The sequence below is a fragment of the Acinonyx jubatus genome, chromosome C2 (assembly GCF_027475565.1).
Source record: "Acinonyx jubatus isolate Ajub_Pintada_27869175 chromosome C2, VMU_Ajub_asm_v1.0, whole genome shotgun sequence".
Lineage (NCBI taxonomy): Eukaryota > Metazoa > Chordata > Mammalia > Carnivora > Felidae > Acinonyx > Acinonyx jubatus.
Genome location: NC_069384.1, coordinates 44,886,571 through 44,899,275, shown reverse-complemented (window position 1 = coordinate 44,899,275; position 12,705 = coordinate 44,886,571). Strand labels below are relative to the sequence as shown.

At 35.5% G+C, this 12,705-nt stretch overlaps 1 protein-coding gene across 7 annotated transcripts in view; it reads right to left on the bottom strand.

The window, feature by feature from the left end:
• EPHA6 (EPH receptor A6) overlaps positions 1–12,705 on the bottom strand; it is an 856,998-nt gene that overhangs the window by 197,415 nt on the left and 646,878 nt on the right. For all 7 annotated transcript variants that reach the window (XM_027077585.2, XM_027077587.2, XM_027077586.2 and 4 more), the window contains one exon: positions 4,177–4,362. In XM_027077585.2, coding sequence (XP_026933386.1) covers positions 4,177–4,362 — 186 coding nt within the window. The remainder of the gene's footprint in view (positions 1–4,176; positions 4,363–12,705) is intronic.

Here is a 12,705-nt window from a genome sequence, read left to right as displayed (position 1 = left end):
ATTTGCTATCCTCATTGGTTTCTATTACTCCTTACTAGATCTATGATTTACCCGAGATATAGTTGGTATATCTAAATTTAATTATCAGCCTCTAAGCTGGGAGATAGGCAGTTCATCAGTTCTCTCTTGTTCCTTCCATCATCATGATTCAAACTGCTGGGCCAGGCTTCAGGAGTGTGGTTACCGCACTGTATGTCTTCATCATTTAACCACTATTCTTATCTTTTTATAGGAGGGTAGTACTTTCTCTTTTGGTTAAGAAACTAATGACACTGGTGTATACCTTACCAGTTACAAATTGCTACTATGCATGCTACTAATGGCTACAAGTCTGTTCTCTAACTAATGGCTTCTATTTGCTTGTTGGACAAAAAGTATGTGCTAAGCGTATGGTTTAGCTCGGTTAATCTGTTTATATCAGTTTTATCTTAACAGGTTAATGAAATTGTGATGCGTATCAAATAAATAGGTTCAACTTTTATCACACACACTTTTTATATAATGCAGCTTTTAATCATTTAACTTTCAAGTTTAAAATAAAAGTAGTTATATGCTTTGAATATGAAAGAGCAAAGTGTTCCCAAGAACTTTGTAATATGTATCTCTTGGAGATAAAACGTATACATAAGATAAAAAGTATCCCTATTAAGAATTTATAAAAGGATCTGATGAAGATTTTGATCTATAATTTTGCATTACTTTCAACTGAGAGTCTGTGAGTTTATTTCTCAGAACCCCAGGATAGTCTACTAACATGACTGCATAAACTTATGCTTCATCTTTATCTTTGTCAGTATTATCTTTTATGCAATATGGTAGTCCTTAGGGAGCATTAATTGCTAGCTATCTTTTAGCTACTTAAGGGCAATCTTGGAACAATTACCATGTGTTTATGGGAATGAGGCATTCATTTATTTATTGCCTTTCTCCTAAAAATCTCATAGCACTTGAGTCAAGAAGATAAGAGTATAAATATGACCACTTATCTTTGTGGGAATTACCCCTTTCTCTATCTCTACCATCCACCTCAGCAACAGCCCAGCACCCTTATATGGGCTCACTTTTACAAGTTCAAACTGTAATGATGATTGCCATTCAAAAGCATATTGCATCTGTCCTTTCTCAACTATCTTTTCCTCCCTTTCCTTCCCCCCACTTCTTTCTCTTTTCTTGAAGTGGAACAAGGACCCTGACTTAGGAAGCGTACAAATCTGGCTTTGTAGAGGTCACTGGTCCCATTTTTAGACAAGATTATTAGACATATGAAACAATCACTGCATTGGGGAGTATTTCAAATGGGCAGACACGTGCCACAGACTATCTCACTAAACCTATTCAGTTGATTTAGGATAAATAAATCTTACTACTTCATAGAGCTATATAAATCTTTTCCCTTTTCATTACTTTTATCCATATCTATATCTATATCTATATCTAGCATATAAAATATATGGCAATATGTGACATAACAAAGTCATATAATGTGATTTACCAGAGGGAGAAAACAAAGATCTGATACTTTTCAACCTCTGAATTTATTGTTTGACACATTTCCAGATATTACAAGCAAAAATACATATAAGAAGACCTCACATTATATTTAAATTATTATTTTAAATGCTTTGCAAAGATTCATGACCCAACTTCAAAAGTATATTTTTCCTTCCAGAGAGATATAAGACAGAAGGAGGACTTGAAAAGTTCATGCCAAATTAACGCCAAGGAAGTCAGACAATATAAACAATAATTAACATATTGTTTCTACTCTCTCTTTCTATCTCTTTTAGATTATAGTCTTTACTAGCTATTATGGCATAGCTGGTTCTTTACAAATTTTACATTTTAGAAGTAATTTATTTTACTAACCTAAATATTTTCTCTATTTTAAAAAGTGGTATTATATTATTTTATTCATATTGTCATTTATTTAATGTCACTTAATTCAGATAAGATGAAGATAATTAAAGTATAAAACTGATTCATTCACTATAATATAGAAAAAGGAAAAAAAAATCAACCCAACACACACACACACACACACACACACACACACACACACACCCCATGGGTTTTAGAGGTCTTTTTGACTCAACCTGAATACCAGCCATGCTACTTGCCATACTACTGGATTAGAGGTTTTTCTGCAGGTTAATTAACCTGTCTGAGCTTCAGTGGACAATGATACTTATAGTAGCTGCCGTGAAAATGAAATGGTCAACTGTATGTGTAAAATGTCTGGCACATAGCACCAATAATGGCTATAGTTTAATGTGGTTTATTATGACACATACTATGCTAAATGCTTTATATATTAACAAATTTAATCCTTACAGTATTACTATAGAGTAGGAGTTATTTCGGTCTTATTTTCACAGATGTGGAAGTAAAGGAGAGAGATGGTAAATAATTTACCTAAAGCTGTATAACTCTTAAGTGGCAGGAGTTTTCAAAACTCAGTGGCTTAAACATTTATCTTCTCTCATGATTTTATGGGTTGACTGGATTGAGGTAGGTGGTTCCTTTGCTCTAGAAGATGTCAACTGCAGCTGTAGCCATCTGGCTTTGGTGGTGGTGGTAGTGGGGAGAGGTGGCAATGTCTGAGATGGTTTATCACAAGCCTGGCATTCAGTGCAGACTGTCTGCGGGCAGCTCAGATAGACCTGTCGACTGGACATTCTACTTTTCCTCCTCTTTGCAATACTGCTCGAAGCTTCACCATAGGGACTGGTTTTGCTCAGTGTTGGAGGCTGGGTTACAGGAAGCAGTGTTGTAAGAGGACAAGCCCCAAAGTGCAAACGTGTAAGATGCTTCCACACAGACAGACACATGGACAAGTCCAGAACCAATGGAGAGAGCAACACAGGACATAAATACCGGAAGGCCCCATTAAGGTCACTAAAGTAACAGACCAGTGCAACAGCTGTCTTCAAAAGTACACTTTTGGGTCTTCCAGACTGTCAAGGCTAACTGTTATCTTCTGTTCCCCTTGGGCAGCATGTTGGTCAATGCCTTATGAGAGGGACTTAGGAGTTTCATACACATACTCAGTTGTATGCTTTTAGTAAGCTTTTATACTTGCCTGTTTTCAAATATGATGTGAAGTTTTAATTTTATATAAGTGGTTTAAGAGAAATATCAGTTTTATGAAAAAATGCTTCTCAAAGATTTAAATTACATTTTTTTGTTTTTTTTTAAATGCCATTTGCTATTGGGTTTTATAAGTTATAATTTTTAGTGAATAAGGAGAAATGAGTTAAGGTTTATGTCCTGTCATTATTCAAATAAAAGTGTTTATATAGCAATCTATTTTTTAGAGTATAAGATTAATTTTACATTAAGAAATACTAAGAAAGTTCAAAGGGATGGCTTTATTTCTGTAAAAACAGGATTTTTTCCCCTTGAATTTTTAATTATTTTTTCCATTTTATATAAATTAAAGTAATTTAGTTCTAATGGCATTTATGTAGATGGGTTCCATATAAAAATGTTTGTTTAGAAGTTCTACTTCAGATAAAGCGTCCTTATTTGTATATGAAATTTATTTCCAAGCAGAAGTATTTTACCTTAATGACCTAAAATATTTTAACTGTTTCTTCTATTAATATTGAAATTTTAACAGCTTTAGAAGAAGTAAACAGCTTATAGAGATTAGAAAAATATGTAGCCCTTTACTTTTGATTCATTACTTCAAGTTAAATTAGCAAATGATGTACAGGTAATAAATACCATTTCAAAGCTGTTTGGTGACCAGTGCAAACTCTGATAATGTCATAGCCTAATATCAAGATTCTGAGGGGTTCAGAAAATGATATCTGAACTACATTATCTTCTTTTTTTAAATTTTAAATATTTTTATTTATTTTTGACAGAGAGAGAGAGAGAGAGAGAGAGAGCGGACAGTGAAAGGGCAGAGAGAGGGAGAAACAGAATCGGAAGCAGGCTCCACGCTCTTAGCCATCAGGGGGCCCAAACTCATGAACAGTGAGATCATGACCTGAGCTGAAGTCAGATACTTAGCTGAAGTCAGGGTGGCGACTGAGCCACCCAGGCGCCCCCTGAACTAGATTATCCTCTTAATGGCTGTGGTAATGCTAGTGAGGTTTTCGTTTGTTTGTTAATTTTAAGGAACTAAGATAGAGATACACAAAAGAAGTAATGAAGAGAATCAGTACTTACTTTTTGTGACAACACCTTCCAGTCGAATGATATTTGGGTGGTCAAACTGACCCATGATACTAGCTTCTCTTAGAAAATCTCTTCTTTGTCGATCCATGTGGCCACCTTTCAAAGTTTTGATGGCAACGGGGATCTCTCTTTTCCCTGGTGTCTTCAATCGCCCACTACAGACTTCTCCAAATTCTCCTTAAAATATGAACAAAAGTAGTTGTTTAAGCAGAATACTTACATTCCAGAGGAACTGAGTTGTCATACGGTACTGTTTTTTTTTGTTTTTGTTTTTTTTTGTTTTAACATAATGACTGTCAACTGTGTCATTTCCACATGGAGATTTCTTTCTTAAAAATTAAACTTATAATGATGATGTGCTTGATCAGCATCATTTATAATGAATAATGGAATGCACTTTCATATGGTAAGGCACAGGAACTGCCATTGATAGATCTCCCTGATCTGCAGAGAAATTATGACTAGCAGAATGAGTGATGCTAATGTAATTCTATAGAAAAGCAATCACTGTATAACATTTCCTGTTCCTGTTCTCAATACTGAAATATGGGCCAAATGTCTGCTCTATTCAGGGAATCCATCAGGCATGTGTAGCTGACTTGATCCTGCAGACCACATATCTGAGCTTCACTACCACCAGAAATCAATGCTAGGGTCAACTGGTACATGAACATATTGAAATGACTACACTGAACTCAACTATAATAGGTGATTATACAGGCTAAATTACAAGTCACATGGTTGGAATACAAACATAGTAAGATAATTTATGGCTCAGCAATGGCTTCATTGGGAAGTAATGAATAGTAGGCAAATATTTATCACAAATTTAATATACATATTTAATATATATATTAAATATACATATTTAATATGTATACATATACATATATGTATATGTATACATATACGTATACATATATATGTATACATATACACATATCCAGTGCTACAGTGCTGTGAGTTCAAAGAAGTGTAAGACTTGGTCTCTGTTCTTAGGAGCTTATAGTCTAGCAGAAGAGTTTAGCTGAACAAATATAACACTCAAGAACATAAGAACCAATCTCTGCAAATGGTGTATTAGTTAACTAAGAACAGTGGCAGCTAGAAGGCTTCCTGGAGCAGGTGAAACTTTTGCTGATGTTGAGCAATAGGTACGATTTGGATATTCAAGAAAAGCAGTAACGTTCCAGGCAGGGGTGCACAGAGGGAGCGAGAAAAATGAAGACAATGTTTCAAAGGTCAGAAGCCAAGGGTGGCAAGTGAGGTTATCGTGGGAAAGAAGTTTGGAAGTTTTCTTAGTGCAATGCAATAAATTCAATAAAACTTGAAATTCCAGACTTAACTCTTCTGAGGCCAATTACCTACATTTGCTTAAGAGCATGATGCTTGATCACCAATTTATTAATCTATCAAGTAAAGATAATAATAAAATCTTCCATAATTCTATAATGTCCCTTCCTCATCAGGATACTGGGAAGATCAAAAGTGATGCTATATATAAAAGTGCTTATCAACTGTAAAGTGCTGTTCATGTACTTTAAGTTATATGAATCTTTGGAATGGCGAAAGAAATGAAAATTAAAGTATCTTCAGTTAGTTTATTAGCTAGCAGTTCTGGCTAACAGTTCAATGTAATGTAAATTTAAGTGTAGAGAACCAAATTAAATTTTTGAAGTACCATAGATTTCAATTATCCTTATTTGGTCCAAAGAAGAACCAATTCATTATAATCAACTAAATATTGACTATACATGAATATTAACCACCTTCTGCTATAAATGCTAAGATATTTTTTAAGTGAAAAAAAAACACTAGGAAGGAAATAAGCCAAAATATTGCTTCTAAATTATGTGTAAACATGTCTATTAGAAATAGAAAGCAGTCTAACAAGAGAGTTTACTCTATTTACGTTAAACCAACAAACAAGCAAATAGAAAACTCAGACTAGAGTGGGGTCCCCAAGTTCAGTGCATATGATATTAGAGTTTTATAAATCTTGTTTAATTTGACATCAAAACAATAAAAGTCTGTTTTTACTTAATGATACTCTCAACCTGTTGGAGGTTAAATGTTTCATGTTGACAGGAAAAGGAGGCTGTAGTTTTTCAGTTTTGTAATTACAAAAAAAAATTTTTTAAGATTTTCTCTCAGACATTAAAAAAATGGCAATTGGTAGAGATGTTTGACATTTTACTATTGAAGCTCTGAAACTTGAGAGAAAAGGTATGTACCTATGTCTAAATTAATGTCTTATATATCCAGGCCTACTAAGGTACTTCAAATTCCTTCTTGGACCACTGTGGTTTGTTATAATAAATATCCACAATAAAACAGATATTTCTTTTTTTTATTTTGCCTTAATAAGTTTGCTAGTGAAAATAGAAGCTCACCAATATTTTAAAACTCCTCACCTGTCTTGAGCCCATAATGCAAGTGATTTTCTGTTAGCATTTCATAGTAATCCAAATAAACTTTTGAATGTAGTGAAATAAATAGAAAACACTGGTGTTATTTGATCAAGACAGGCAGAGTGGTAATTTTCTTTGTTTTTTTTTTTTTGTTCTCTGAAATTTATGTATCCCATTATCACCAGGTAGGTGTTTTCTTCATGTCAAACTTTGTACCATCAAGCTGTTATCACACTTATTTCAGTGACACTAAATATGGTTGCCTCAATTAAAGATCTGAGACTCCTAGTGCATTCTTCAGGCAAAACCCAAAAATTGCAGTCAGGAAATGTATTAAAACCCTTATCTGTGGAAGGCCTGAATGTATAAGACATATCAGAGAGGAAAAAATAATCTAAATCAAATGCATAGTTTAAGATATTGCCAAAGGCTGTTCCATTATATTATTGTCCTTATAGCAGGAGTTGAGGCCCTGTACATAACCATCAGTAAGATAAATTATTCTTCACTATGATGTGTGAACATTTTTATATACTGGTTAGTGCATCATTAACTCATTGACTACAGGAATATGGTGCTAACTATAGTTTTTTTTCTTTTCCAATCATTGTCACCATCATTATTACACAGGTAGCACTTATACATTGCTTACCATGAACCAGATCTAAAAACTAAATATATATTTTGATCTTGACAACAAACATTTGTGGTGGGTACCATTATTATCCCCACTTTGCAGATGAAGAAGCTGAGATACATGGGCTAAATAACCTGCCTATCGTGACACAACTAGAAAGTGGTAAAACTGTAATTTGAACTCAGGAAGTCTGGCTCCAGGGTCTGTGCTTATAACTACCATTTAGTGGTGTCTGGGATTTTTATTATTATTAATATTATGTTATTATATTATAATAACAATTAGTATTGGATTTTCCATATAAAGTCTACATAACCAAATTAAAACTGTGAGAGAATGGTGGAGGTGGTGAGGGACCATCCATTTGGGGGACTGTCACCTCACAATCTCTTGGAAGATTTCCAAAATTTGCTCTTCCATGTCCTGAGACTCTGGTTTCCCCTACCTCCAACCCCTTGAGAGTCAATGAAGCCAAGAGCCACACTCCTGATGGCTTTTTAGAACATATCTCTCAGGTATAATGAGGGATTTCTTTCCTTACACTTGCTATTTCCCTCTGATAGGAATGTTCTCCACAAAGTGTCCTCTTTCCTCCCTTGTCCATCTTCCTCAGTCCTCTATGGGGATGGTTTCTCATAAGCAGTAAAGGCCAAGATTTGAGGTCCCTCCTGCAGAAAACTTGCTCTGATAAATCCATCTAATTTAATCTCCACTACTAGCAGTCCCTTCTAAATGAGAAAGAAAAAATTAGCAGCTCAACAATCAGAAGCTGTCCTCGGTCTCACAGTTGGGCTATGTAACTCTCCTATCACACACTATACCAGCCTTGACAAGGCTACTCTGAGACCATGACAAAATGAGACAGAGCAAGGTCACTGTGTACTTTGCCTAAGCACAGACAAAAGGCAAGGTCACATGCCAAAATACTAAATATGCCCTCCTCTCTTGGCTAGAATGAATAATGGCTCTTTCTTCACCAATTCTATCCTTATCCTTGTTCTTGTCTCCCCTCTGTGGAGATAAGATTCATTAAGATATTGTGGTGTAAGTCCTAAAATTAAAGCCCAATATTATGTGCTGTTTTAATATCTGGGGGAAACTGGGAAGGCCTCAAACAGCCTTCCCACAGGCTCTCCCTCCCACTCAGCTCCCATATATATGGTTCTCTAGCCAAATATCCCTCTTTACCAAATGGCTCATATATAGTTCTTCCTTATCCCCATGTAGCAGGTTTCACTTTCCTGTCAGTCTGTGGAATGATTCAAACAAGCCAATCACATCCTCCTAAGGGAAACAGAGGGTGCCTTATCCTCTTGGTACTACAAAGCCTGTCTCTTACAGCCTCCCTGGTTGTTTGGTAGGTTCCCAAGTGCAACCTCCAGGTGGCCCTGTGTAGTGTGTGGTGTCCTCTTCCTCCCTGGGCTGTGAGTACATGTAATTGATAAATATCTACCAACCTCACCTGCCTAACATAGGGTGTTGTGTTTTTGGCATTCCATGACTCTAGGGCAAGAATCTCTACCTCATCAACAGGGTGAAGCACTGTTCCTCAAAAAATTAAAAAAAAAAAAAAGAAATACCATGTGACCCAGTAATTCCACTACTGGGTATTTACCCAAAGAAAATGAAAACAGGATATTGAAGATATATCTACACTCCCATGTTCATTGCAGCATTATTTATGATAGCCAAGATAAGGAAGCAACCTAAGTGTCCATCAATTGGCAAATGGATAAAGAAGATGTATATATACAACAGAGTATTACTCAGCCAATAAAAAGAATGAGACTTTGCCATTTGCAACAACATGGTTGGACCTAGAGGGCATTATGCTAAGTGAAGTAAGTCAAACACCATATTATTTCACTTACATGTGGAATCTAAAAAACAAAATGAACAAATAAAGAAAAAAGCAGAAACAGACCTATAAATACGGAGAACAAACTGGTGATCACCAAAGGGGAGAGGGTAGGGGTATAGGCAAAAAGGGGTGAAGGGGAGTGGGAAGTTCAGGCTTCCAGTTATGGGATGAATAAGTCACAGGGATGAAAGGTGCAGCATAGGGAATATAGTCCGTGGTATTATAATAGTGTTTTATGGTGACAGGTGGTAGTTACACTTGTGATGAATATAGCATAACACATAGAATTGCTGAGTCACTATGTTGTACACTTGAAACTAATGTAACATTGTGTGTCAACTACATGTGTATCAATAAAAATAAATAGAATAAAAAATACTTAATACAAAACACACACACACACACACACACACACGCACTCAATTATAGAATCATTGCTGCTTTCTGGCAGCATCTAATCTAATCTTCTTCCTTAGATTGCCTAAATCACCCAATGAAAGCCCAAATCCTTTAGTAGGTTTCATTTAAATTTCCCTTACTGGCACACGCTACAGTTCCACATGTTGTGTGGTTTTCTCTTGCTAAAATGAACAATAAACCCAACTTTTTAAACTACAGTGTGTTCCTGGGATCTTTGGCTTTGAAAGTATTAGCATAATATATTTACTGTATACCATTTCTGACTATCTGAAATTTCTGTGAAATTCATGTTTAACTATTTTACACATTTGGTAGGTATTTCTCCATTTAAAAATCTCTCCTTGATCATGTCCACTATAATGTAAGCCACGAAGGCATGGACCTTAACATCTCTATTTTCTATTGTATGCACAGTGCCTAGTACATAATAAACAACTCTTTAATATTTGTTGAATGAAGGAAATGAATAAATCAAGGGGAAAAAGCCTCAAGACCCAGAGTTGGGATATATTAGTGGACAGGGATTTTCCAATATGATAACATTTTTTTAATTGCATAGTATCCTTTGTTTTCTTCTCATTGTGTACAGTTAAGACAGGCCTCAGTATCTTCTGCATTCAGTTTTTTTAACCTAATCATGCACAATCCACTTTCCTTCCTGTATGTAAAGGTAACAGGAAGAATATTTTTAAGTGTCATAGAGAGAAAGTGTTAAAAAAGAAGCGGCATAAAGGAAAAACATATAACCAATTTTTAATTTAGTTCTAGAGGGATATCTTAGTCTCTTGAGGTCTTAAGATAAATTCCATTATTATTAATGTTATCAGAAGGGTCACCTACCCAATTGTATTCAAGAACTTATGACTATTCTGTTGGATTTCTCCACAATACATAGCACACCTTCTACACATGAAAGAGAGTAACATTTTTAAAGAAAATTTATAATTTCACACCAGTTGAAATGATATTTGATATTGAATGCTTCTGATTCATTGTCACAGAAAGATTCAACATGATGCAAGATTTCTCATGTTTAACCAGACTTGTCAATAGGAATAGTTAAGACATGAGAAAGGACAGGTTCTTAGAAAATGGGTCCTCTGTTTCCACCTTCACCACTCATTTGTTTTGTGGTATTAGAGGAAGTCAAATTACTTTTTTCTTTTTAGTATCATTGACGCGGGAGGTGGGGTTGAGGGGGGGTTAAATACCTACCACCTAGCTACTTTTTGAGAGATAAAGATTAATGTGTAAATACTTGCCAAGCTTTTTCAGTCCTAAAAAGTTTCCATGTAACCAGTAAATCTTTTAAAATTATCCTGATACCACAGAAGACATATTAAATATGCTATTCTAAGTATCCTTCGTGACCAGGCTTTTAAAGTCTAGGTCAGGAAACATTTTGTATAAGACCTGTGAAGGAGTTTTTTAACTTCATCAAACAATGGGTGGGGACTTTTTCAGTGAATGAATTAAGTAACACATTATCCCATATTGTTCATTTTTTTCCCCACACCACATTCCAAATATTAGACAGCTTCTTTTTTCTTTCTGGGCAAGTTTTTTTTGTTTTATTTTTGTTTTTGTTTTTTAAAGACATAATTCCTCTCAATTTTTGTGATTGGAATGTAGCAAGAGGACACAAGGCAGTAATTCAGAACATTAAGAAATGGCAGTTAAGTCTGACAGCAATGTGCATGTTAATCATTCCAGTTGCCTGGAAAGTTGACTCATGATTTCAGTGGATTTATCTCCCTTTCTTCCTTCCCCCAATATTTGGAGGGCTACATTGTATTTTAATGCTTGGTGCACTACAGTGTTTCTTTACACTAACTTCCTAGTTGACGTGCCCTTTTGTTCATAATCAGCCTCCAATTTCACATCCCAGTCAGTTGTCAGGAGTGGCCAGACTCTATGATCATAGGCATGCCTGCAGCAACGCTTCTTAACACACTTTTAAGACAGTATTTGATGTTTATGCATGCACACAGCAAATACATCTATTGCTGTCAAAGCTCTGTATTTGATAAAAATTTGTCTTTGTTTATATACTTGAGGCAAAAGCGGCCTTTGCTTTTCAATAAAATTCTGCCTTTCCTATTAGGCCACATGGGAGGGAGTTAAGAGGCGGGCAACAACCTGACAAGAAAATATTATGTGATTGATTCATTAATAATAACTTGAAGCTGTTTTTTCTATAAACATCCCTTCAAAAGGCTGAGCTCACTGCTCCTTGATTTATCCTTCTCCATACCCTGGACCGACAATTATTCTAATGCTAGTACCTCTTGGTTTCAACTATTAACTCAGATTTCTCCTTACTAACTTTAAACATCCTAAAGGCAGAGACTATAATCTTATTGACCTTTCTATCTTAGTACCTTGCAAGACTCCTGACATCAAATAGGCACTCAGTAACTTGCTGAATGAATGAATCTGCCGTAAGCTTGAGATTTCTGTGTGTACCTCCAAGGAGGGGTTGAGGATTTAACTGTATGATTCAGGCACATGATTACTTACTATTAACTTAATTAAATTAATTAATTGAGCTATAGCTGACACACAATGTGACATCAGTCTCAGGTGTACAACAGTGATTTGACAAGTCTACCCATTGTGCTGTGATCACCACAAGTGTAGCTCCTACCATCTGTCACCACACAATACTATTACAATACCATTCGCTGACTATACACTCCATGCTGTGCCCTTCATCCTTGTGACTTACTCCTTCCGTAACTGGAAGCCTGTACCTCCCACTTTTTGTTCTTTTCTGCTAATACAGGCTCCCAAATGCAACTCTGCCCTCAAGGAGATTAAAATTGTCTCTATTTCTGACATCACAAGTCCAGTATATAACTTACATATTGAATACTCTTATTCACAACATTTTGACTTTTCAAACTCACTGATCCCTTTACTCCCAGAACACCTTTTAAATCTAATGTATTAGCCTCTACCAAAGGGTCTCGCACACCACTTCCTTCCTTGCCTGAAGGGATATGGAAAGAGTTTCTCTTGAGACTAAATGATTTGCATTTCAAAACTCTGCGTGATGATCAAAATTGATTCTCCATTTTGCCATTCCAAGAATGATGTTAGAAATAAAATCTAATTAAAAAGTCTCTGTGACCCACAGAAAGTTACTCAATGTCTTCAAGTTTCGGTTTCCTTATAAAACATTGACTATC